The sequence below is a fragment of the Vanacampus margaritifer genome, chromosome 5 (genome assembly GCF_051991255.1).
Source record: "Vanacampus margaritifer isolate UIUO_Vmar chromosome 5, RoL_Vmar_1.0, whole genome shotgun sequence".
NCBI lineage: Eukaryota > Metazoa > Chordata > Actinopteri > Syngnathiformes > Syngnathidae > Vanacampus > Vanacampus margaritifer.
Genome location: NC_135436.1, coordinates 25,941,420 through 25,968,132, shown reverse-complemented (window position 1 = coordinate 25,968,132; position 26,713 = coordinate 25,941,420). Strand labels below are relative to the sequence as shown.

The following is a 26,713-nucleotide window of genomic DNA, read 5'->3' as shown; positions in this document are numbered from 1 at the left end:
ATTTGGCTATTTCTCATGCACGACAAATTTTGTGAATAAAAAAAGCACACCAGGAAATACATGTTATATCATTCCTTTTTAAATTTTATTTTTCAATAATCTTTCCATCCTGCTGCTGAGTATTTGCGATGATATTTTCTACTACATGATGAGCGTGTCTTGGTTAAGGCGTAAACATCAGCAAACACAAGAACGACAAAAAATAAATAAATAGTTCAGGCTGTGGCGGGTTCAACAACGGTTCAACATGGCCGACAGCACGACCAGCTGCCTCTGGTTGCTCGGTTATGACATCATCTTTTTCCTCCCCCAATCATTTTAACAGCTAAAATGATTTTAAAGTGAGCAAGGTTGTTCTAAATACAGAATACAAAATATTAGTAAGACACTCTAGTGATTACAGTGTCACCTTAACTAACAATTACACCAAATTTACACAATTTTAGATTTTCCAGTTTCAAGCCATCACTCTTTTATTTTATTTTTTTGCTTTGTTTAATTGCTGCCCGGAAATGGCTTACACATGAACTTCAGACACTCAACCACTAGATGGCGGCAGTGAAATTCCCCACAATCTCGACAACGTCGGTTCTAGTTGGGTACCAGGTTCGTAGGGAACGTAGAGGTCTCTGTTGTGTTTTGTGTCTGCAGCAATTTTACGGAATTTCTCATCATGGGTAATAAGAAAGTGAAATTTAATTTTTTTTCTCCCCATTCCACTCAAAATTAGAGTGACAAGTGAGTTTCAGATATGCTGCTGAGCACACGCTAGCTTGTCACTGGAAGAACTTGTAAATCGGGGTAGTCACGGTACACTGTACTTGCTTGGCATCTGCTTCATTCCCACGAAAAATTAAACTTTTGATTTTGCAACCCTAGAAGGGAACGCACGACTAGTTCAAGATCGTTCACAAATGTCCGACGTTCTTCAATGATGCCAAAAACTCTGATTGGAAGACTTTCTCCGAGGCAGCGCGACGTGGATTGTGATTGGTCCGTTGCCCGTGTCAGTGCTCGACAAACAAAACGACGTACAACAAAGCATGCGTCAACAATTCAGCTGTCAGGTGGATGGACACATTATTTGGAGTCACATGCAAATATTCTGTGGTTTGTTAGTTTTTTGGTTCTTGCTGCTCCAAAAAAAAAAAAAAAGTTTATGTGTCGGAGGGAGGCTAATGGGAGGTAGAATATATATATATATATTTTTTTTTTATAGGGAAATCAAAAAATAAAAATAAAATAGAATTTGTGTTTCAGATGAAAACTAACTATACTTTTTTCTTACCATGCCAAATAAATGTGCTTACAATATTCTTAAGAGAAATAAATAAAAACAAAACACATCAAGCTTTTCGTAAAATATCATTAAATCAAAAACTTTTTTCTAATGAATTTACAGGAAATGTAAATTTCAATATATTACAATACAAACGTTATTTTTTTAATGGCATTAATCTGCTTCAGTCACCTGAAAATAAACGAAGAAAACACCTAGTAATTATTATTTTTTAGGGCCCAATTAGCCAAACTATTTTTAATTTATTATATATTAACACTTTTCACCATAATACAAATATTAAGACATTCAAACAAACTAACTAAAATAAAATCTGCAAAAATCTAACTTTTGCTAACTTTCTAGCTGATTTTTGTCTCTGTTGTAAAGTGAAACACATATTGATGAGCAACATATTGTATAACTGTAATTCCTATGCTTATTGTTTTAAGCATTAAACGACCAAATAAGTTATTTTATTAATTACGTCCATACATCTTTTTAACCACTTATTCATTACATGTTCCTTTTCATTAATCACAGAAATAATTCTGATCGATTAATTGGCCAGAATTCTCAGAATCAGAATTTTATTCTGGCAAATATTGGAATTGGGGGGGAAAAATCCATAGCGGTTTTGATTCCCTATTAATAAATTCTTACCTCCCATCAGCCAACATCGCACAGTAGCAGCAGAGGGTTAAAAACACACAAGAAGGTGTCATGTCTTCCTGACGTGCACATTTCAGCGCCCCCTTTAAGACTTACGAGTGTCGTGATGGTTTAAAAAAAATTGATCCTTTTAGACTAGTATTCTCTTTGTTCTCACTACTAAGCCACTGGGAGAACAACTGTGTCTAGTAATGTTTTTTTCTCATTACTTTATGACATTTCTACTACACAATTTTCATTCAGGGCATTAGTAGGACATGGAAAAATATTCGATTCTATATCCTACTACAGCAGTGAGGACAAAGAGCACACTAGTACATGGACCTGGAGGCAAATAGATGAAAATTGATTGCCGGAGCCTGATGACATCATCAATGCTTCCGCGTAATCCGCCCATACGCTTTCCCCCTCCCATTTGAACCAATCAGAAGCCAGTACACGAGGTAAAAAAAAAAAAAGAAGAAGTTGTGTTGATTGCACACTCACTCATCTGCTTAATGGTGCCCACTTGTGGCCTGGCATGCACACTGCAGCGTCGTCCAGTCCTGACGCTCTCTTGAAAAAAAAAAAGAAAAGAACGTTCATTCGGGAAGCAGTGAAGCAGATGACATGGGAAACTTTGTGAATGAAATGTTAGCAAAAAAATATACTTGATATGAGATACATGGACATTCTCTGTATCTTAATGCCGTACTTTGACGGAATTTTCCATCTAAGGCCACGTCCGTATGTATAAGGATATTTTTATCATGGTAGATTAGAGAGGATAAAATCTACATCCACCCGGAGCGCCAATCTATAAAAGACGATCAGATATGTATCTCAACTCAAGGAGTGCGATTTCATTGGGCTTGACATCTTTTAAATCAAAACCTATTTTCGAATCGGTTTTGGTGTCACCCACAGAACGGGCTTTTTAAAAATAGCATTATCTTGCTGTTGCTCAAGTATAAACGACACACATTCTATGGAGTTTCACATTATATGTTAGCGTTCAGCTAGTAAGCTATTGTTAGCTATATGGTTTGTCTGAACATTTTAGTGTTTCAATATACACTGTTTTTTTCTTGTGTTGTATTTGTTGCTGCTCTGTCATGTGTATGTGTGAACGTTGTTTAAAAGTTCAGTAAAAATGACTTTAACTATGCTAGTTTCTGTTAGCTGGTCAAAAGAGTTTCACATTACATGTTAGCATTTGGCTAGTGAGCTTTTGTTAGCTATATGGTTTGTCCGAATGTTTTAGTGTTTCAATATACATTTTTCCTCTTCTGTTGCATGTGTTGCTGCTTTGTGTGTGTGTGTGAGTGCGAACGTTGTTTAAAAGTTTAAAATTACTTTAACTTCTATGCTAGTTTCTGTTAGCTTGTCAATTGAGCTTCACATTAGCATGTTAGCATTTGGCTAGTGGACTTTTGTTAGTTACTGTAAAATCCTGTGATTTCCTGTCTTTTTGTTGTTGCTTTTTTGCAACAACAAAAAAAAAAAGATCTAACATTTTTGGGCTAATCCTATTAACATACGAAAGATTTATTTATTCTGATAATAAAGGATGCTAGCAAATCGAGGGATTATATCATATGCAAGTACAAAGAAAAAAATATTTCTAAGGGTGATTGTTGGTGGGATGTATTATACATGTGTGTGTGTTATATTTTATGAATTTTATGGTATATGGTTTTATTGGGATGTATCATGGTTTGCGTGTACATGTGGACGTGGCCTCAGAGTTACGTTTTTCAAACAGGAAGTGAGTCAAACCACAGCCTGTGAGATTAACATGTGATTGATGACCAGTAGAGACGCAATCAAAACCAAAGCATGTACAACTTCCTCTCGTCAGGACACGCACTTGCATCACTAGCTATTCAGAAATAAAGAACATACATATAGGCTGTGATGTGGCAACACAAAACGCTCAAGTGTGATTAGCCACAAGAAGAAGAAGAAGAAGAAGAAGAAGCTGCAGTGCTAAAAAAGTGCTCAAGTGTTTGCATCGCTAAAGAAAAAGAAGCGCACGATGCTAATGGCAACGACGATGATGTTTCTACATGGCTTAAAGTTCTCAGCGCTCGCCCGACTCGGAAAAAAAAAAACGCTTTGTCATCACGGTGACGATGACGCGATGAAGAGAAGATGTGCTAGCCTCCTGGCTTTTTGCATAAAATGGAAATCGTCATCACCAAAAGAAGATTGAAAGAGGATTCTTGCCCTTTTTTTCGCTTCTTTTTTTCTGCTTGTTTGGGTTGGCATTTCCGTCATCATGGCGTTGGTTGTTTGGTGCTGAACAGTGGGGAGTGTTACATGGGAGTTCTCCAGCGGGGGGCGCTGCAGGCTACGAGCCCTCCCGCTCTGTGCAGTCCTCGTCGTCGTCTTCCCGCTGCCCGTCCTCGTCCTGGCCCTCCGTGGCTAACCGGGCTGGCTCCTCGCCGTTCAAGGTGGGACTCCGTGAGGACTTGAGCAGCTTCTCCTCCAGCTCGTGCAGCGACGGCTCCTTGTACATGCACACTGAGCACAAAAACATGCACAATAGAAAAATGTTATCCTCATCGTTCCAGTCTCGGGAGTGATTTTGAAAATATATTTTTTTCTTCAATATTATAATTGCAATTTTTTTCAAAGTGCTTTTGCCGTGTATTTTTTTTTTGCGAACACAAGTAATCTGTATTTTAGTAAACAATATCAGATTATTACAGATAAATGTTTTGGTCTTTTCGTTTAAGCAACACTAAAAGTTTTTGTACCAGCCATAACGATACTCATTGACTTGGGTCAATTAGCGGAGCCCAGAGTTCCAAGTAAACATGGTGAATCAGCATTTAGCTGTTATGCTGCACTCAAATGGAATAAACTGCCAACAGAATTGAAGTATGTCTAAATGCTTTTAATTCAAGGTTAAAATCATTATTTTTTCCCCCTTACCGATGATTAAAACAACCCCTACTATTATTATTTTCACTCATCTTTCAAGGCAAACAGAACATTGTGTGCTAAGACTACATAAACATTGTGGAAACCATAGGAAAGATTGGATTCCATTCTTTCATCAGAAAAAAAAGTGTGTTTCTACTTTATTCAGTTCTTTAGTAATCACCATTTGAAAATAGGCAATTAGAAAAAACATATTCTGAATAATTTCTGAAAAGATACATTTTCTGCACAACAGTGACTCTGACACTAATATGTTTTGTTTACTGACGGTCTGTGAATTAGATTTAATGTGACAAACGCTTTAATCATTCATGTCATCCTTGAAAACGTTCTATTTCCTAAGATCCGCTATGTTTTCATGTAATTTGATACCCGTGAGCCCGTTGAAAAGAGATACAATGCTGCCATCTGCTGGCCATAAATAGTGGGTGTTTTGGGATTTTCCCACCGCATTCACAAAGCAGTGCTGCCCATTGAGAAAAAAAAAAAAACGTAGTCGATGTCAATTGACGTTATTGGCAGTATACAGTGGGCGTGTCCTTAACGTCAATTGCCATTTATGACGGTAAAAGAGTTAAAGCCTTTTAAAGCATTTTTCAAATGTGTTTTTTAAATTGTGTTCCTTTAGTGTCTTAGTAGTTTTTGTAAACGACTTCCTATTTCTCTACTTTGCTTTTAAATGTTTTAAAATTGTTTATTTCATATTTGTAATTTTTTTTCCAAAAAAGTGTTCCTTTAGTGTCTTAGCAGTTTTTGTAAGCTATTTCTTATTTGTCTACTTTGTTTTTAAATGTTTTAAATTAGTTTATTTCATATTCGTAAATTTCTCTTAAAAAAACTGTGGATGAGTAAAGTCAAATGGTAAGATGGCAAGACTGATTGGTGGCGTAGTAGCCTCTTCTAAAAATTATACACTGGGAATCAAACCTCCATCATCAGGTTAGTGGAAGTAATTTCCTCCGTATGTAGAAAAAGTTTGTTTGTGTCGTCTTTTTTTGCCTTAGTTTAGCAAAACATAATAGCTAGCTTGCTAGCTAACGTCAGCTCAACAGTGCACTATCCATGTCTATGCCAAATCAGCACACCTGTGCCATTAATCTGAGCAACAGAAAAGCAATTAATCAGCCAGTAACTTAATAATCATTTCATTTGTTGTTTACAAACATTAGGTTTTGTCCTCGAGTGCTGCGCGTGATAATGATGAGATGAAGCGAGAAGTGTAAGAGGACAAGGTTGAAGGACGAATAGGAGAAGGTAGTTGACGGATATTTTTAAATGACGCTATGGGAGCCGGGATGGAGAGAGGGAGGGTGAGGGGCTCGAGCGCTGAAAGCGGAGACGGAGGTCGACGTTGTTGCTTGAAACTTCCAAGTGTGACACTGGAGCGGCACTTTGTCCTCGGAATGGCAGGAAGTGAAAACCGGACGACGTCCGCCTGCATCCAGCGTGCTAAATCAACGACGGGTGACAAATGGGTTGACCCACTAATATATTTTCTAGTGGTGAGTCTTGAATTAAACACATTGTTTGATTGAATTCAAGTGATGAACATTGAATTTTAAAAAAAAAAATTCATGGGTTTCAATTGGCCGAAAGTGGTAATGATATAGTCAAAACGTACAATTTGATGTAAATACCATATTCATTTAAAGAGCAAAAGTTGGAAATGACAAAATGAGACAAAACCCCCGCCCGTGGGAATTTTCATTCCTTTCGATTCAACCCCTCCTACAGTACATCAGAATAGGAACGGCGCCCGAGTGGTACCTTCAATGGGTCTGGGGACAAAGTGCGAGCAGGGTTTGGTTTTCTTGACCCGGTTGCCTTTCATGATGACGCCCTCCTTAGTGAGGCCCAGGAACCAGGCCCGGCCCGACTCGTGCTGCCGGTACATCGTGGACGAGTAGATGACGTAGTAGTTCTCAAACACAGACTCCTTGAACTTACACTCGGCTGTGAAGATGTCCTGAATGACACAAACACACACACTTGAGTATTCCAGGTGTATGGTGAACCCCCCTAACAGACCCACAATATAAAATCCACAATATAGAGACCATATGATTCTTCAAATGTACAGTTTTGCCCCTCCAACATGCTAGCCGAGCGTGCTTGCTTCCAGCTATTTGTCACTTCCTGTAGTTTATTGTAAAACTGACACATAAAAAGAGAATTAAAAATGGTATACTTAAACACCAAAATGTTCAACCAAACCATATAATTTCATCTCATAAAAGTCCACTGTCTTAATGTTGACATACAATGCATAATCCCTCAGAGGGGCTCATGTAAATTATCATAGAAGTTATAGCAGTTAAATAAACTACTATTTTACAAGAACACATACAAACTAACAGAGCATAGAAAAATACTCACAGCCGTATAGTTTTTCTGTTTTATGGGAACAGCCACTATCACTTCGGCTTAGTTGGAGCCCTTCTCTGCCTCTTCTTCTTGCTCTTAACTCATTCACTTCACTGAAGCAACCCCCTTTGCTCCCGGCTGTTTTACTAGATTTTGGTTGATTTTGCAAGGTCCACAGAATATTCAGTTCTATTGCTATAAAAACATGGAACCTACCAACAGATTAGAGTCTCTTATATCATCAGGGGAAAAAAATGCATATTTGTATCTGTTTCCATTTTGCAGCAATTGACAATAGAATATAGCTAAGTTTCATCAATAGTCACAAATCTGTTGAAAACATTGGCAAAAAGAGCTTGTTGCAACATGGCCCTGGCTGATCTCTTATACTCTGCTGCCACCTGCTGGCCGTTTTTAGTAATAAATGCCATTGCTTTAAGTGACCTCTTATGTCAGAAGCTGTATCTGTATGCTCTAGCATAATTATTATTATTATTTATTTATTTATTTATTTAACGTATAAATACGTTTTTGGGAGTGCAGGACAAAGTATTAAAAACGTATTTATACATTTTGGGGTTTGAATGAGTTTAACTATGTCTTCCATTAAAGCTCAGTGCCGCCCGGCACAACCTGGTACTACACTGCAATTCTAAAATCACACTTGCCCTTGTACTGTAAAAACCCATAAAAAACGATTGCTGAAAACTGAAACTAGTATGGGCGTAAAATGAGCCGCGAAATAACGGGGGTTCGCTGCATTTAATTTTTGAAGACATTCTGAGCACACGTGACCGCAAAACAACATTCTCCAACCAGCATGCATCCGTCAGCAAAGAATGACATTTTAAAGTTTCATGTGAGCAGAAGGCTGAATAATGTATAACGCAGCAGCATGAGCTCCACTGAGAAGGAGCTGTTACGAGGACCGCGAAGATGGAGGACGAAAACATTTGAGTGTGTTCTCACTGGCAATGTTATATATGACTCTAAAAAAATATATATCTTAAATTGAACTCTAAATGGGAAAAGCAAACTCTGCTGGCCTGAAGACTATTAGAAGCGCTGACCTAAATTGAAATATTTGTTCTATGAGATTCTTTCTTTCTTTCTTTCAGGCAACATATCCCAATTGACATCAGTAAGAAAGACGTAAAGAAATGTACATGTTAAATGAAGAAGCAAGATGACTGAAAGGGCCTGAAAGATTGTATAACAATCAATAATGCATTTTGTAGTGTTTCTCTTGGCTGTGCTGCTTCCAATACATGCATGTGGATGTTAATTATTTTTTGTCCAATTAGATTGCAGCCTCTCTGTGTTGCCATGTCAATTTACTCTGCCCAGGACCTTCACAATCAGTAGTGTTGGCCCATATAACTTGACAACTGTTTCTTTTAACCAATCACATTTCAAATTCATCCTCACGTTGATGATGTCAGCAAAGCACGTCAGTAGCAATCTCCACATATTAATAATACATTTAATAATCCACATCCCTGGTGAGTATGATGTATTTTATATGAATGTTTTATGTTCTGTCAAGTTATTAGAACATTTTCTAATCTGAATGATGTCGAGGCACAGTTGCCTGCTGTTATATTTCACTTTTGTATAGTATGGATGGTTTCTATAATTGTCATGTGCAATTAAAAAGGGCTAGGTACCAAAAGAACCACCTGCCACTGGCTCAAAATAACCAAAGGTGATGATGAGCCACATGCTGCTTCACCAAGACATTACTTTGGGCAGCCTCAAGTGTGGGGATCAACTGAATGAATGAATGCTGTTCTTACCGACGTGTAAAGGAAGCCCTCTGCGTTCATGGCCATGTAGAGACCCGCCTTGACGCCCTGCATGGCCACCACCCGCAGACCCACCGGGATCAGGTTGAAGAGAGCTGCAAAAACGCACACAATCATGAGACACATTTTGAGGTGAAAATGTGAAATGACTCATCCCAGATAGGAATTTTCCTCCAAGATTTATATTTATTTTTTTTTTTTAATTTGGGAGTGGGGAGTTGAAAAGGCTTATTGGTGGTTTATCCCTATTTTTTTTTCCAATAATTTGGTATGTAAAGATACAAACCAGTTCATTTCCATTTGTCAGCAATTCAAATTTAGAACACATAATCCAATTAGACTCGTATCTGTTTGAACGCTTAAGCCTTGGTGGAGGTCTACGTAAGCCTCGATAGTTGCATAAGTCTGCTTTAAGACCCCTGCAGCCAATCAGGATCCGGGATGATGAACCTGCTCCACAAAGGAACATCAACATCTGTGCAGTTTTTGGAAGGACGCTATGATTCTAAACGCCGTCGACACGCTCAAAGATAAAAAGAGAGCGCGGCATTATGGGTGAGGAGGAGGAGGAGGAAGAAGCCCGTGGCGTTAATCCTCTCCGGGAGAACCGGGAGACAAAAAAGCATGTGAAATGGAAGGGGGGAAAAAAAAATCTCACCTCTCTTGCTCGCCTCTTCTTTTTGGAAAGCTGCGGAATATGCGTAACATGCATTTATATTCCATATTATAACATGCAATTCCCTTTTAGTGGGTTTTGGTCTATTCACATCTACTGTTTATATGTTATGTAAATTGGATATGAAACACATACAGTATCTACGCTTTATGTTTTTTGGGTTAAAGTAGGTCAAAAAATGAAATACAGTGAGGCATGAGCATAACATTTTCTAAAATAAATTGCATAAGATAGAGAATTCTAGCCCCCCCCAATTTAGCCACTTATTGGGAAATTCAAATCTAAGACTTCCATCCATCTTTTTTTCTATAATAAAATATTATTGTATTTTTATTTATTTATTTATTTATTATCTTATGAAATATTGAGTTTACTTTTTTTAATTTGTCAATTTTTGTCAACAGCTTTCTTTTCTGTGTATTTATTTTATTATTATGATCTTATTTCATTTCTGTTTTTTTTCCTCCTCATTGCTTTCTGAAAAGTCTTTTAAACTCATTTGTTTGTATACATCATTTGGAACCCAACCGTTTACCGCCACCATTGTTAATATTCACCGAGTATGTTTTTCAACGGGCAGGTGTGGAAGAGGGTCTCGTCAGCTTGTCTGTGAAACTCTTTCAACCACTGTAATGACTAACAGATCCCTGTAGATGGCGGTATTTCATCGCTTTGGATTTTAGATCAGCACATTATGAGGGAGAAAAATGCCAACATGTGCCGGTAGGAATTCCGGCGAGTTTAGGTAGCTTCTTTTAACAGGTTTCTGTTCAGCTTTAAGATGACAAGACTCACTGTTGTCGCTGTTCTCATCCTTGTTCCCGCTGATGGTTCCATCAGGTTGCATCTGGAGGAAGAAGCCCTGCTCGCTGAAGAGACGCGTCACTATTCCCTTCAGCTGCGGCTCTGCAACCCAACACACACAAAAAATATATAAAAATGTATCGTTTGGGCGAGTGCTACAAAGCCATCGGCACCCATCTGTCCACTCTAAACACTCTCAGCGCATTTATAATTCAAGTGTAGGATTATATTTGAGGTTAGCGCAGCGAGCTACATGCGCCGCCATGTCGGTGGACCTCCTCACCCCGACCACCCCCAACCGTGCCTTCTCAGTGCTTTTTGGTGTTCCCTTGTTTTACCTTTAGTGTGCTGTTCTGCTTTTTAGATTCTCAATCAAGCATGAAAAGTAACAGGACTGTCCAAACATTTGCAAAGAACACAGAGAAAGGCAACACACTGGAGTGCAGATGATGCGCCATGTAACTAATAGGGTCGCAAAATTCCGGGAATATTCAAAGTTCTCAATTTTTCATGGGATTTAACGGACATTTGGGAATAAAAGAGGAATTTACTAAACTGGCGGCTAGCTTTTAATAGGGAACTTAGGCCAATGAAGAGCACACATGACAAGTCCAGACAACTAAGGCATTATAATACTTTAGAAATGTTGGTGAAAATGTGTGTTGTTGTTGGTTGGTGTGGAGCTAAATGCTAAGCTACTTCATTTTTTTGTGTCCTGTCCCTTTAAGAAGCTGCTTGTGGTATCGCCGTGGAAACACATGCAGCTCATAAATGTGTAACATGAAATCTGTCACATGCGCCGACTTGACGCTCCTCCAGAGGAAAACGTGACGATAAAAACCAGGCTTCACAATTACAGCTGGGAAAATAATTAGTTTTCTTATCATCAAGTCAAATCCAAACAGATGTTTGACATCAAACAGTTTTATAATTAAAAATAGTCCAACCAATTGTTGATACTTTTATCTTAATGAATAAATGCTGAACTCAACTGGGATAGATTCCAGCTCACATCTGACCCCAAGAGAACAAAGGATCTAGAAAATGAAAGGATGGATGCTACAAGAGGATTGAACCCGATCCTTTAACGTGATCCCGACCAAAGTATCGGGTGTTGTACTGAGCTCTTTCCACCGTTGTGATCAAACAAAAGACAAAAACAAGCGATTACTCAATAGGCATCAAGCAGTCACTTAGACATGGATATGTCGGCCATTGATCACACCACAACACTTGTCAATACCACATTGATTAATGATGGTGGAAGTGCCACTAAGCTTCATTTGAAATTTGAAAACAGTTCAGTTTAAGTTATGCACATTTCAGGTAAGCCCAAAAGTCCAAAGTTTTTTGCGAATTGACGGATCGGATTACGGCATCCGGCAACTCACCTGGTTTCCGTCGCACCGGTTTCTTCTTGCCGCCGCTACTACAGAAGCGGACTTTGCTAAAGACACTGAAGATGTGTCTCAAAGACCTGGTGTCCTTGGTGGGACTGGAGCGTCTCTTGTTGGTGGCGACCTTCTCGCTGTTGCACTCGCGGGCCTGACGCTTCTGGCGGATCAGGGAGCTGGCGATGGCCGCCGCCATCCCCTCTTGGTTTTCAGTCCAGGACAGGCGTCATTGTCCGAGAGCCTGAAATGTCCACCGCTGTCCCGTCACGACATCAAGCAGAAGGAGCTGGAGAAGGTTCTACAACACCTGAAGGATCCTTGATGTCAAATTGAAATTTTTGGACTTCTGTTTCATTCCAGATGATTGAGTTTGTTTTATTGCGAGGTTAACATCCAGATACGTCACAAATCTTGATTTTTTTTTTTTCCCTCACTAAGGGCCGTCATGCCACAACATCAAGCAGAGGAATCTGGAGAAGATTCAAGAACATCTGAAGGATCTTTGGTGACTAATTTTACAGATGACGATTCTGCTTGTTTGTGAAAAAGTTGACATCCAGATGCTTCTGCGACAGTTTCAGCCACAAAATGAAGAATATTTTTGCATCATGACATCAAGCAGAGGAACCCGATTAAGACTCTACAGCAGCTGAAGGATCTTTGATGATGACAAACTTTAGTTTCTGGACTTCTGTTTCAAACCAGATGGTGATTCAGCTCGTTTGTCGAAAAAAGCTGATAAGCAGTTCTGCATTCAGCGTCGCAATCTTAAGAATAGTTTTATTTTCTTGGAGAATCATCACCTGAAGGTGCCTTAGAATAATTTACATTGTTGACTTCTGTTTCTGTTTAAAATCCTGATGATTCAGCTTGTTGGATCAGCCAGAGATTTTTTATTCTGGTTTTAGCTGTCATGTCACAAGATCAAGCGGAGGGACCTGGAGAAGTTTCTAGTACACATGAAGGATCCTTGGGGATGACAAACTTTCATTTTGATCCAGACAATTTGTTTGTGGAAAATTTGTCACGCAAGAGAGAGTTTAGTCACAAGCCTAAGACTAATTACAGTATATCCTGCTGTTCCACCACGACATTATCTGAAGGATCCTTGATTACTTTGTGGGCTTCTATCATTTTTTCCTCCTAGACTGAAATGTCAATAATGTTTCCTCTTGATGATGCGGAATCAAACGATGTATTATAATCCACTGTTGATGGGAAGTTTGAAAAAAGCCGCATCCCGCCGTGAAGAAGCTGAAAACCGAGGTAGCCGACCTCGATTGAATCTTGTCTGATGGATGTAGGAAAAGCAAAAAGATAATTGTGATGACTGATGAGCGGGAGCTAACGGTCAAAACTTCCCTTCATCCAAGTTGGCAGTCACGATGCATCCTTGGTAGCCATCTCTCGGAAGCGCAAAGAAGAAGATGCACCGCAAAAAAAAAAAATGAGCCTCTGCTTTAGCTTTCTTCATCAATATTCATGAGCAAGCGTGTCTACATGCCTGGCAGGAGTTTTTTCTGCGGCTTCAACTTCAACCACCTCAATGCGGCAACACGAGAAGTTGATGGAGGGGAAAACAGCCAAATCCAAAATACGGCAGCTTTGACACGGCACAGACACTCGCGTCGGTCCCGGTCCTCACCGTCGGCAGAACGCTGCCCAGAGTGGCGGGATTCCGACGGATGGGGAAGAAGAAGGGCGAGAGAGAGAGAGTGCGAGAGAGAGAGGGGAGGGAGGTGGAGGTGTGGAAGAAGCTCCTAAAAATAGTCAGCCTGATGTTTCATGTTGCTCCCACATCACAACGTTTCTCTCCATCGACACAAACGCCAACTCTTAGTGGACAAAAAATAAAATAAAAATCCAGTTTGTTAAGAACGTGAAGGAATTCAGTCCACTCTGATGCAGTGGAGTGATTCAGAAACTAAGAGGATCAAAAAAAAGTGGATGCAGCAGAAGCAACTTGGTTCTCCTCAAAGACTGCTGCTACACCAAAGACATACTCCTGAAATGTCACGTCTGGGGACGGACCCCTTTGAAAGCACTTCCAAGCAAATGTCAAGAATTTTTCACGTCTTCTTTAAGTTGATTTCTTGCGAGAAATACTCAAATGTAATGCAAGGAAAGCACTGCGGTATCCTGCAGTCATGCTTAGACCAACTATTGCGCTCCCTCGTGGTCACAAACATTTGACAGTTTCCATTTATTGAAACATCATTAAAAACAACTACGGAAAATGAACCACATGCTGCTTCACCTAAAGAGCGGCAACCAACTGATTACTCTTCTCTACTTTTAACTTTGGCCGATTACAGTTAAAGTAATTTTTCGAGAATATAGCCCTGTTTTTCAGTGATGATTTTCCAGAATAAAAGGCAGAATATTACAAGAATAAAGTTGCATTTTGAAATTCACTTTTGTCCATTTTAATTTGAAACGCAAAGATCGGGACTTGCCGCGTATAAAAGTACAAATCTGTACAAAATTAAGGACCACCCCCACAAAAAAAGGTTTATATTTGCCTGAAAAGCCACAAATGAAACTCCTCAACTCACTTCACTAGAGTTTCTTGCTGACAAGATGACAACAAAGCACTACTTTTGTTTAAATGAAGCTCCTCGACACACTTTAACATACAGTAGCTCATTGGCACTACAAAATGGCAAAGCAATGATTTTATTAGTTTTTCAGCAAATAAAGGATGTTAGACAAAAAAATTGCATTGAGGTAAATCTGTCTTTTTTTCCTTTTCTTTTTTTTTTTACAATATGTGTCTTTGTTCTGGTGAAGATTACAACCTGTCACATTTTTCTGCAGAGAAAATCAGTTTGTTCTCAAAACATGAACAAAAATATTTTTGGTACACATGCTGATGGAGCCCTTGGAAATCTTCCTCACCTGAACCCAAAAAGTTGAAGAAGCCGTGTGTTTGGATGCAGACGCCCCCGTCCACAATCTTGTAGTGACCGGCGTTACACAAGCAGACGCAGATTTTCAAGCTCCAAATACTCATTCGCCGTTCACTGAATATTTCAGCAAGCAGCACAAACACTTTGATGCTATTAAAAACTAATCCACCACAACCAATCAGTTTGCCCGAGGCGGCCACACGCACGCCACGGCGACCACAATGCCAAGATAAAGTAGAACTTCATCATCAGGAAGGAAGAATGGTATTAAAAAAAAAAAAAAACAGGTCAGCACTTTCAATTATCATCGTGTATTTGTGTACCTGCGCACTGGGACCAGCCGCTTGGATATTTTACTCCTCAATGTGGCACCACTTTGCTTTTAACACCAATCAGCATGACTAATAGAGACCATAATTACAGTCTCATTAACTCCGACAGTGTAAACTTCTTGAGCATTGGTTTTCCAAATCAAACTTTTTATTAGGCCGATGCCATTCAGATACCTGGATTGTTGTTGTTTTTTTCAACATAAAAAAAGCTGCCCTGCCATTGGTTCAGAGCATCCAAGAGCCAATAGGATATCCTAGCTTGGCATGCAGTGAACACGTCACACATCAGTGAATGTTGCGCACAAGTAAAACGCAAGATGCTGCATCCAAAGTCCTATATTAGCGTCGGAAATAATAGTATCGGCATGTTACTTGTTAGTACTTGCCGATGCCAATACCACTGATTTTATGCAGTATCGGGGCCTCTGCCGATACCGGTATCGGAACAACACTACTTTTTATGACACTGAATTGCAAAATATAAACATAAAAACATGATGAAAAAGAATTGAATATGTACAGACTACTATATTTTATCATTTATATTACATTTGTCCGTGTTAAAAAACTAATACAGCCCTTGAGTGCAAAAGTTTACCTATCTGCTCTATGGGGTATTTTTTGCCTTGGTGGAGGTCAGCGTCAACACAACAACACATTTAATGGCGACGTGAGACTTTTGCAAAGTGTCGTTTGTGAATTACTTACTGCCAAGATGAACCTGACCTGCTGTATCATCACACACACACACACACACACTGTTGATGCAGGTATGTTTCCTGATCAATACACAAAGTGCCAACATTAGAGGGCAGAATAAAGTCGTCAGGTAAAGACGAAACCTCCATGCGGCTCACACACGCACACGCCAATAATCAATGATGAAAGATGATGTCAGCTTAATAATGAGTTATTATTAGCAGTGTTAGCAATATATTATTTTTAAAAGTCAGGGGCACACGTAGTTGATATTTAAAGCCTTCTTCTGATTTTTCAACACAGGAGTGTGGAGGGGGTTGTTTTTGTTTGAGGGTAATGTGACTTAGTTAACTATGTGGCTGAATTTACCTGGATTAGTCGCTAGTCAATATCAGAGAACATATAGACAAAATGGTGGAAGCTGATTTGAACCTTTTGACTGTGAGGCAGTCGTGCTAAACACTGTACTGCCCAAATCGATTTCAGTTGACTCCAAAGAAGAAATGCAGGGTGGTGGAGAGTGGGGACACGTCGCCATCTGCTGGACGCAAGCATAACTGCAAGTGTACTACTCACATTGCAACTTCTATGGAAAGCCCATTGGCCTTTTGTTTTTTCCATATCCTTAGCATCCAGCTCACTAGTAAGACAATTCAGCACACTAGTAAAATGACTGTGTCCTACTAGTTAATTTTTTTCCACAGCTGGGTGACTGGGCGACTTTGGTATGACAAGTACATAATGGTAAAATCTGTACACTAGTTGACATCTGCATGCTGCATAGTAGTAGTGATTGAACTGCTACATTTTAACTAGTAGCATTTTACAATGACGCTCATAGTACTAATAGCATGCTGTTGCATAGTTGGCAAAGTTATCCTATTAGTGAGGAGAGCAAACTAGTACATGCACACTCTTCGTCCTCACTAGTCAAATTATTTAGCGCACGTGACGAGTGGAATGACTGCCTTACTACTAGTAATAATAATAATAACAATAACCCACTAAACTTCTGAACAGTAGGTAAACTACATGTTACTAGTGAGGGAAAACTTTGCACTAGTTGACAAGTTCTACCAATACTACAAACGGCATTTCTTAAAATCCTACTAGTTAACATATGGCACTTCACTAGTAGTATTGTACTAGTGTCATGCAGAATATCAACTAGTGTCACAAGTAACACACAATTGTCTTACTAGTATCCCAAACATATCCTACTAGTGTACAAAAATGTCATCCAGTTGTGGAAAAACTTTACTAGTTGGTTAGCCTACTAGTTGGGCCTAGGAGTGTTACTAGTACAGTCCAGTAGTTTAGTAGTAGGGTTTAATTGCATACTATGAGATCAAAAGTGGAGACGTAGTAGTGGGAAAACAATACTAGTAGTAACACAAATTTGTTATACTATTGCATTGAATTGTCATAAGAGTGTACTAGTGCATGGCCCTTAAACTGGACATCAATGTACAGGTAAATCTTGCTAAGCAGGCTAACACACATGTCGACTAATTGAGCCTAGTAATGTTACTAACGACACACAGTAGTTCGCTTGTAAGGTATAATTGCATACTAGTAGGCCAAAAGTTGCACTAGAACCTTTTAGACATGGCTAACTTTTTGCTTCTGCTCTCCTTGTAACTACATCAATTCCTGAGTCAACTTTAAGCTAAGTGAGATAGCTAGCACACGCGCAAAGTGCACAGCAGTGTAGTACATCTTGAGTGTGTGTGCGCGCGTTTTAAATATTTGATGGCAAATCCTTAATTGAGGAAGGACATTCTGCTACTGCAACATTTATGAACGTGAAAACAAAAAGAAAAAGAAGAAGAAGCACTGAGTGATCTCAGTGTTCTCACGTTTCACTGCATGGCTGTCAAATTCACTGAAATACGGATCATCACTTTTTTGGTGTGGATTTCCGAGTAAGCCCTGGATGCATAGCGCATTTCGAGGCGTGCCTCAATGTCGGGTGGACCTAAACATTTGACTCCGCCCACAGGGATTTTCGACCTTGAAGCACCTTCTCTCTTTCCTTGTTGTTAAACCTAACCCCTAACCATAACACTAAACCTACCACATAACAATTACAGTATGTTTTGAACACTTTATTGAACAACAAAAATTAAAAACTGGCCAAAACCCAAATATTATCTCATTCTCTGCCATTGACGGCTTTAGACGTCAAAAAATCATTTGAACTATTTCTATTTAACATTTTTTGTATGAAAACCTAGAAAAAAAAGTTTTTATTGTACATTTAGAACAGATATAAAATTTGTGATTAATCGTGAGTTAACTATTGAAGTCATGCGATTAATTACAATTTAAAATTTTAAATCGCCTGACGCCCTAATTTTTTATAATCTTTTCTTTTTTTGAAAAAAGATTATTTAATAATTAAATAAAACATTTTTAACAACCTGACGACCTAATTTTTTGTATTTTTTAAGAAAAGATTATTAAAAATTAGGTCGTCAGGTGGGTAATTTTTTTATTTAATTTTAATATTTTAATTTTTGAAAAAAGATTATTTAAAAAAAGAATATATATATATATATATTTTTTTTTAATTAGGTCGTCAGACGGTTAAATTTTTTCATTGAAATTAATGACATGACTTCAATAGTGATTAATCACAAATTTTATATCTGGTCTAAATGTACAATATTTTTTTCCCCTAGGTTTTCATACTCTTATTTAAAAAAGTGGAAAAAAATGTTAAACACATACAAATAGTTACAATTTATTTTTGACGTCTATAGCCGTCAATGGCTGTGAATAAGTTAACCTCAACCGTCCAGGGATGCGCTATCTGCTGGGGACATGTAGTACTGCACTCCCTTTAGTTAGCTCCGCCCCGGCTGACTGAGGCTTGAGTGTTTGTAATTTTCCATGCTCCATAATGTGTTTAAAAGTAATAATAACTTTACGTCATAAGACGGCGCATAATTAATTCAGCAAATTTTGTTGGGATTTTTTATTTATTTTTTTTTTTAAACCACTTTGAAAAATCTGAGTCAAACGTTTTGAACTGAACTGCACTCTGCATCCAGGGCAACTTGAAGTTTCCCAGCATAAAGATGCAGCATTATTAACGACACTAGAGGGAGACAAACTCAAGATAAGCTCCAAAGAGCTTTTCATGACACTGGTTCACTTTCAAGTCGTTTTCATTTCACAATTACTTTTCCCAAAGGAAATCATGGGTATACAGAATATGCAAATTTGAAAATGGGTTATACGCAGGGGAAATTGAATCAAGCATGAAAATTGTCAAGGAATGATCCAGCCTCTATTGTAACAATCTAACAAATTCTAATTAAACCAGGAAATTAGTTGTGATTTTTTTTTTCCATTCAACTCCTTGTTACAGAACAGCAAGCGTCTGAAACAGCAGTGACATCGAATCCACTGACCTAACTGACTTTGACTGATGTGAGTGACGTGGCTGCCGTGACGACTTACTGGGCTTGCAGCTCTCTTTGACAACGTTGCTTTCATCCCGGGGCACCTCCTCGCTCGTCTTCTCGCAAAGACCGCAGTACGGACTCATTCGGTCGATGGACGGGCCAGATTGTGAGTCGAGCGCCGCTTTCCTCAGCTCGTTATGTCGGCCTGACAAAACACTTCTCAGCTGTTTTCACTGTAACGCTTTTAGCCACCAACAGTGTCAACACGCTGAGGTAATAAAAGGCCAACCATGGCAACTGACCAGACGTCTGACACTTGGCCAGAACTTTTGCTTGTGGCTATTTTGGTGTTCAACTAACATGGAGCAAGTCTGCTAGATAAAGATCTACTGGTGCACACATAGTAAAGTCAAATTTGTCTGTGGAGCCTGCGATTCTGCGATGCGTGTTGAGGTTGGAGAACGTGACGTGTCAGTAAAGAGAGCAGCTATTCTGGGACTGGAAGGTGAAGCGGTGGCTATTTATATCGGGAGCGTTCAACAAACACTGTCAGAGGGCGCTGTCGTCCCTGTAGCTCCTTTCGCGATGCGTATCCAAACTGCACCGTGATGTCAGGAAGCATCACAGTTGAAAACTCAAGCCTTGTTTCATTTGAACTCATTCACTGCCATTGACGGCTATCAACGTCAAAAATTAATTTGAACTATTTCTATTAGTTTCATTTTTTTCCACTTTTGTATGTATGAAAACCTAGAAAAAAATGTATTGTACATATAGAACAGATATAACATTTGTGATTAATCTTAAGTTTAAATAATTAAGTAATTAAAGAGAAAATATTATTAAAAAATGAGGGGCGTCAGACGATTTAATTTTTTAATTATAATTAATCACATGACTTCAATAGTTACCTCACGATTAATCACAAATTTTATATCTCGTTCCTCAACCCTTGAGTGACTTTTCAATTCTTTATTTGTTGATTAATCGTTGCATCTTTAATCTATTAGGGCCGGGTATCGATTCAAATTTCCTCAATCAATTCGATTTCGATTCACAAGAGTTCAGTTCCATTCTATTCCGATTTTTCCCGATTCGATTCACTTGGTTTGATCCGATATTTATTAATTATGGAACATAAATTCTTCTTAAGTAACAAGGACACGATAGAAAAACTCCAAAAACATTAAATATGCATTGAAAAGATTCAGAATTGTAAATAATAATAAATATAAGAAAATACTTTTAAATTCATGTAAACAGTGAATTTCAAGAGAACAGTAAGATACAAAAAAAATGGTCTTTAAAATTCTATTTTGTTGTTAATTTATGGGCAAAAGAGATATTAAAATAATCGATTCATGGTTTTATGAATCGATATCATGCTCGAAAAGGAGAATCAATTCTATATCGATTATTTGATTTTTTTTTTTTTAACCCAGCCCTATAATTTATAAGTAAACTTACTTTGCCCAAACTGTATGATCCAATTGAGTAAAAAAAATTTTTTAATGTAGTTTCTAAAGGTTTCATTTGGCCAAAACGACAACCTGTTTTCCGTTACAGACCAAACCTGCACTGTCAATTTGAAATAATGCCACTTTATCACATTTTCTTCATCGATTAATCGGAAAAAATAATCGACTGGTAAAATAAGCGATTAGCTGCAGGCCTATTGGTGCACGTTGATGCCGCAATAAGGAAAATGCTTCCTCATTCAGGAAGTGATGCGTTGCAGCAGTGGTGGCGGTGAAGCCGCCGGGGCTGATTGGAGCGTTACTGCAGCTCTGCCCTCCATCTGCTGCAGCCACGTAGTCGCATTACATTAAACCGCATCAAGACTGACTCACGGTTTATTATATTATAGCGTGTGTGTCATAAATAATTGGGAGGTCCGCGGAGTGTCGCTACATGAAGACGTACACTTTCAGACTATCACCGCTTTCATTTGCCATCCCTCACTGGTCACCATGGCGACAGTGTTAAAGGAGTAAAGCGTCCAGCCCAAACGGTCACAATGGTGTCCGTTTGAGTTCCCGACACGACTGCAAAAGCATTTGCACAAGGCTCGGCGGTCACGTCGTCCTTGCACTGATGATCCATGCCAGCGCAGCAACATATTTTAAACTTAATGGGACTTTTTAATCGATGGAGAACACTCAACGCCCGTAAGAGTCTCTCCTCTGGCTTCTAGCACATAACCTCATCCCCTCCCTATAACCGAAGCTGCTACTGCAACACGCCGCATTGAAAATCAGGTTCATGATCACCCGCAGAGGACGAGAAGCTTCAACTTTTGTACTGCTGTGTATTGTGTACTTGGTGTAAAATAGTTCAAAGAATGAGGTAGAGGGTCAGTAAAAGGAGTAATTGATATTAGAAGTCGGAAGTGTATTTGAATGTCGACTCCCGTTTACTGCTTTCCTGGCAGAAGCTGCAAAACAACTGAAAAGTTTTGTCCGAGGAGAACAGTCAAGGATCAACATTGACCAGGCTTTCACTCGCTGGCGTGAGCTCAAAAACAACACAATGCGCTCGTCCTCATGGGAAATGAGGTCTTCCTTCAGGCATACCATTACCGCTTTTGTCCATATGGCACCGCCATCATCAACGTAAACTGAAAGTTTGTTAGTGTTGCTTTATGGGGAAATAGTGGTTAATTCAATTACGAGAAAGCAAATGGGAGGTATGTTTAATTTTATATAAGGCAGTGTAAGCTGAGTAAAGTTCAAAGTTGAAATAAAGTTGAAGTCTTATTTTCATAAAAGCCAATGTAAGCTAGTGGAAGATAGCTGAACATAGTGAACGTTAATGGATGACAGTGGAAGTTGACTGAAGGAAATGGAAGGTACTGGAAGCTAACTGAAGTAAGGTGAATGGAAAATGGCAGTTGATTAAAGCAACTGGAACCAGAAAGCTAATGGAAGTGAGTGGAAGCTAGTTAAGCTAATTAAACAGGGGAAGTTAATGGATGATAGTAGAACTTGACAGAAGGAAAATGAAATTCTTGGAAGTGGACTGACGTTAGATGATGTTAGATTAGGTCTCTTAATGATTTGATAGGTGACTTGAGCTAGGCCGTTGTCGCTGTGACCTGTCCTGGCTTGGCGCGTTCCTATCTATCTGCACACTTATCCAGTTGAAACTAGTTAAGACCATCAGGTCACACATTTTTTACATGGGCTAGGCTAAGCCGCACCCGTGTGGTTGGGCGGCCAAGACAATATACTGTAAGAGTAGAGACCATTTTGAATAGATGAGACCTTCTTCCGCATTTAGCTGGAAAGGCTCCACAGCTGTGTAACTCGATCTTTCTGGCATCCAGTAAATAGTTCAACTGAGAATATGTGGTCTCCTGGTTGTTATTATTAGTATAGCGAGTATTCAAGATAAATGAACCGGTGAAAGTCGCCATCTGAACTTTACAATGAATTTAATAGAAGATGGAGGAGGTTGGCTTAAGGCAAAGGAAGCTAGCGGAAGTTGATTGATGGAAATAGAAGCTAATTAGAAGTATTGGAAGTTAATTGAAAGTAATGGAAGCTTATTGAAGATCACGGAAGTGAATGGAAGGTACCGGATTAAAGGACATGGTTGACTTTAGAAAATGGAAGTTGACTGAAGACAAAAGGAAGATGGTTGACGTGAATGGAAGCTGATTGAGTCGAGTGAAAGTTGAGTGAATATAATGGAAGTTATTGAATGCTTGTGGACATCGTTAATAGGAGTTGATTGAAGTAAGTGGCCTTTAGAAGTACCAGTGAAATGGAGCGAGTGAATGCAAGGTAGTGGACACTAAATCGAGGAAATTAGCATTGATTGAAAGCACTGAAAGTTGATTGACCTTAGTGGGAAAGATTGGAAGGGATTGGAAATTGACATTATTGAAGTAGTGGACGTTAGCTCAAATTGATAGAAGGTAGTGGAAGATTGCTTGACTGCCTGTTTTGATCAAAACAGTATTTATTTTTTAAAGGCTAGCAGTGAGCGTTTTAGCTGCACTTCCACCATCTCAATTATTAGCATTAGCATAACTAAAGTACATAAACGTATACAACAATATCAATATCGTTGTAATCCTTCACACTGTATTGGAAAGACTGAACAAGAAATACAGACACTTTTCAAGATGAGATGCGCTACTAGTGACTCTTGAGACTATATTGAATCCCACAAAAACAGCAACAACATCTTCATCATGACTGACTGCTAAATATCCATTTGAAGCTTATTAGCGCAATTATTTCAACAGTCTGTCATTGATGGTAGCAGAGTGCACTTGGCACTGACATCTGCAAACCGTTTACAAGTTTAGCGGGTGACAATCACGCACACACACTGGAAAAGACACATCACAATAATTATAATTAGCAGCAAGAAGGTCCCCAACTAACCTATCACGGGTGGGTATGGACGGTTATCCCCTGCGATTTACAGGGTTCGCCACATATCATGTTTGGGTGTGTCTCAACAGCACGACAACAAGAAGAACACACTCGTCCTCTGGGATGGAGTCGCTCAGGTTACCGGCAGTGGGTCACAACATTCCATAATGGTGTCGATCCCATCCCACAATCAATACAACACGCACACACCGATGTCTGCCGTAAACAAACCCGCACTCACACCGAGGATGACGGTTCACTTTACATCCATATTCTGAAAAACTCAACTTTAACTTGCTTCACATTTTTATGGTGCTTCCCTGCATGTTCTTGTGGCGGGTTCGGGGGACAGCCATGTTGAGGTCGGGACGTCCCGCAGGACATGAAGTGAACGAAGGCTGTGCCCATGTCAGCGAAACACTTAAAATCAAGAGTAGGGATGACTCAGCAGTCTGCTCTTCGGAGATATAATTCCGGCTACTAAGTGGCTTCTTATTCCACCTCACGTCGACTGGAGTGGAATTCCAGTAAAGAAAAACTTGATATGTCACAGCATTTCGTAGTAATCCATAGATAGGCCAAGAAATATCACTGGATACTTAGTAAAAAAGTGTTTTAATGCTCACCTTTGAGCTGATTCATTTGACCATGTGAATCACCATGTCACATAACCAACGATAAATTGTTCTTTCTTCTCTCGGTTATATTGAAAGCTATTTATTCCATACCCTTGATTTGTACTACAGTACGTACGTTTTGTCCTCAATAGTAAGACAATTCAGCCCCTAGTAGACCAACGGTGTTTTACAAGTAACGTTTTTTTTTCCCACTTTTGTATGCTCAGTTTTGCCTCACTTGTAACAAGTAGTTAGTTGTCCAACTAGTATGCCAAAGTTGTCCTATTCATCAGGACAAACAGCATTTAGCTTTAGCTGTGTCTCAAAGAAACCAAATAAATGCTCAAACGGCTTGCCATTGGTTGACAGTAAAGAACAACTACATTTCCCAGAATGCTCTATTTTGGATTCTCATGCAGTCACGCAGGCATGTCTTACCATTGTTTGCCCTAATAAATAATTAATAAGTGTCTATTTCAGTTAGAATCCTCATTAATAGCGCTAACCATCTACTTGTCTCTCTTTCCTTGGTCCTGCTGTCTGTCTCTCCACTTACCTTAACTAATTTCCATAGAATCCGTACATTGCTTACTTTGACATTACATTGTTTAATGACTGCATTATTTGCACACTTGTTGTATCAGTACTAACCTCCCCACGGGTCATTTTATATCACTTAATGATGCACTGTACTTTAGTGTTTATTTCCTAGATGTATATTTAGTTATAGTGGCTGCAGTACTAAAGCAGCTCCAACTACCGGACACAAATTCCTCTTGTGTTTCCTCAAATTTGGCTAGTAAATACAAAGATGATTGTGATTATGTTGCATTTTAATGCAAGGAGAAACAACACCCAACAACAGCAGCGTACACAGTTGTTAAGAAAATACTTCTATGAGCTTCTCTTTTATACATTTGAAAGTCACGCCCTGCTATCATCACTAAACATGGACAATGCTATGATTCTAATCAAACAGGTCATTAGTCATATTTGAAACATATCAGCAAGTGTGAGACATACAGTTTTAGTTGTACATTTTCCATCAACTTACAACCCAATTGTCTTACCTCCTTTCTGACTCTCTGCCCATATTTTTACCAGTTAGTTAAAATCTTGTCTTCCTTACTTCTAGTCTCCATTTTATTTCCTCAAGAATGTTTCTATGTCCTCTTGCCCATCTCTGTCATCTTCCCAGCCTGTCTGTCATTCTGTACCAACTGCCTACCTGCCTGTCTGTCTGTCTGTCTCTCTTCCCCTTGGCCTGTCCGCCCCTTGCTACTCTCACCAGTCTTTCTGCCTTCATTAAAATCTCCATGAACGTCTCGTTTTCTGTTGATATTGTCTGTCTAACTTCCTAGAAGTCACCGTTTTTTGTTTTACAATGACGTCTCTCTGGCGACCCATCCTCCTGTCTGTCTCTCACTATCCCTACCTGTCTTACTGTCTTTATTTACAACCCCGTCTCTTTAGACTCTCTGTCTCGCCGCCTCATACTTGTCTCCCTTACTTCTCTACATTTTTATCTTTATGAATGTCTCTCTGTCCTCGTATCGCTCATTCTGTCGAGCTTGCCTGTCTATCTCCCCTTGGCCCACCTGTCTTACTGTGTTTTGCTGCATCAGGATTTTTTTTTTTTTTTTTTAACCGCTGGGCCCATAACATAACAAACCCAGCACATACGCACACTCAGACTTCCCGCACGGCTTCACCCCATCCTATAATAACCACACCTAGGATCTGGTGATGAGCAGCTGCATTGAGGATACCGCAGTGTAGTCCACTTCTACCCAACATGCATCACTCCCCTCCCATCGCGGTCGTCCCCACCCTCCGTTCCCCAACTTCCCTGCCCGACATCCCACCACCACAAACTTGCATCGTCGTCCACATCTCCCTTCCTTACCTGCCGGTGCTTTCTCTTTGCCTTCCATCTCACGCTAGGCTCGGCTTGGTTCGGCTAAGCTTCGACTGGCGGCTCAGTCAGACCCGAAGTCTTGGCGGAAATCCACTGGTCGTCTCCTTCTTCTTCGTTTCAACCTTCTCCCTGACTCAGCTGGGCGAGTCGACACGCGTAGCCGGTGGCTCGACGTGCCCGGTCGTCAATCACCGCCCCGGAGGAGAGCGAACGGGCCAAAATGGAGGTTAAAGAGCGGGGAAAAATAGTCGAGACGCGGCGGAGAAGACGGCTTGTTTTCCCGCCGATGCTCGTGTGTTCACCTGTGCCGCTCTCACTCACTCTCTGACTCTCTCACCCCCTCTCTCTATTCCTCCAATCCCCCCGCCCCCCTTTTTCTCTCATCCAATCACATTATCCCTATTCGCTTTTTCAATCTCTCCCTTTGCTTCATTATCTCTTTTTCACCCCTCTCTTGTTTCCAACGTCTCTCTCACCCAACCATCTCTTTACATGTCTATTTTCTGTCTCTGTCATCC

At 39.6% G+C, this 26,713-nt stretch overlaps 1 protein-coding gene across 3 annotated transcripts; it reads right to left on the bottom strand.

Moving 5' to 3' along the window:
* Positions 1–57: 57 nt before the first annotated feature.
* Positions 58–26,515, bottom strand: LOC144052118 (fibroblast growth factor 12-like). 3 transcript variants are annotated; one of them, XR_013294157.1, is made up of 6 exons: positions 11,920–13,588; positions 10,520–10,630; positions 9,040–9,143; positions 6,647–6,845; positions 4,160–4,456; positions 58–2,506 (listed from the first exon to the last, which is right to left on the bottom strand). XR_013294157.1 is itself a non-coding variant. In XM_077565953.1 (5 exons), exons 1-5 carry the CDS (start codon positions 26,209–26,211, stop codon positions 4,284–4,286), a joined length of 615 nt encoding a protein of 204 aa, XP_077422079.1. In that variant the 5' UTR covers positions 26,212–26,515; the 3' UTR covers positions 58–4,283. The 3 variants fall into 3 exon arrangements, 2 of the variants coding, with proteins under 2 accessions (XP_077422079.1, XP_077422078.1); XM_077565953.1 differs by lacking the exon at positions 11,920–13,588 and adding an exon at positions 26,184–26,515 and having other exon boundaries at positions 58–4,456; XM_077565952.1 differs by having other exon boundaries at positions 58–4,456.
* Between the last annotated feature and the right edge of the window lie 198 nt (positions 26,516–26,713).

Excerpts from the sequence above, each read along its gene's own strand:
- LOC144052118 (XM_077565952.1), bottom strand. The coding sequence starts at position 12,118 with ATGGCGGCGGCCATCGCCAGCTCCCTGATCCGCCAGAAGCGTCAGGCC. Across the intron at positions 9,144-10,519 it reads GGATGAGAACAGCGACAACA|CTCTCTTCAACCTGATCCCG; the intron begins GTGAGTCTTGTC and ends GCGTTTTTGCAG. Across the intron at positions 4,457-6,646 it reads TGTCCCCAGACCCATTGAAG|TGTGCATGTACAAGGAGCCG; the intron begins GTACCACTCGGG and ends TTTTGTGCTCAG.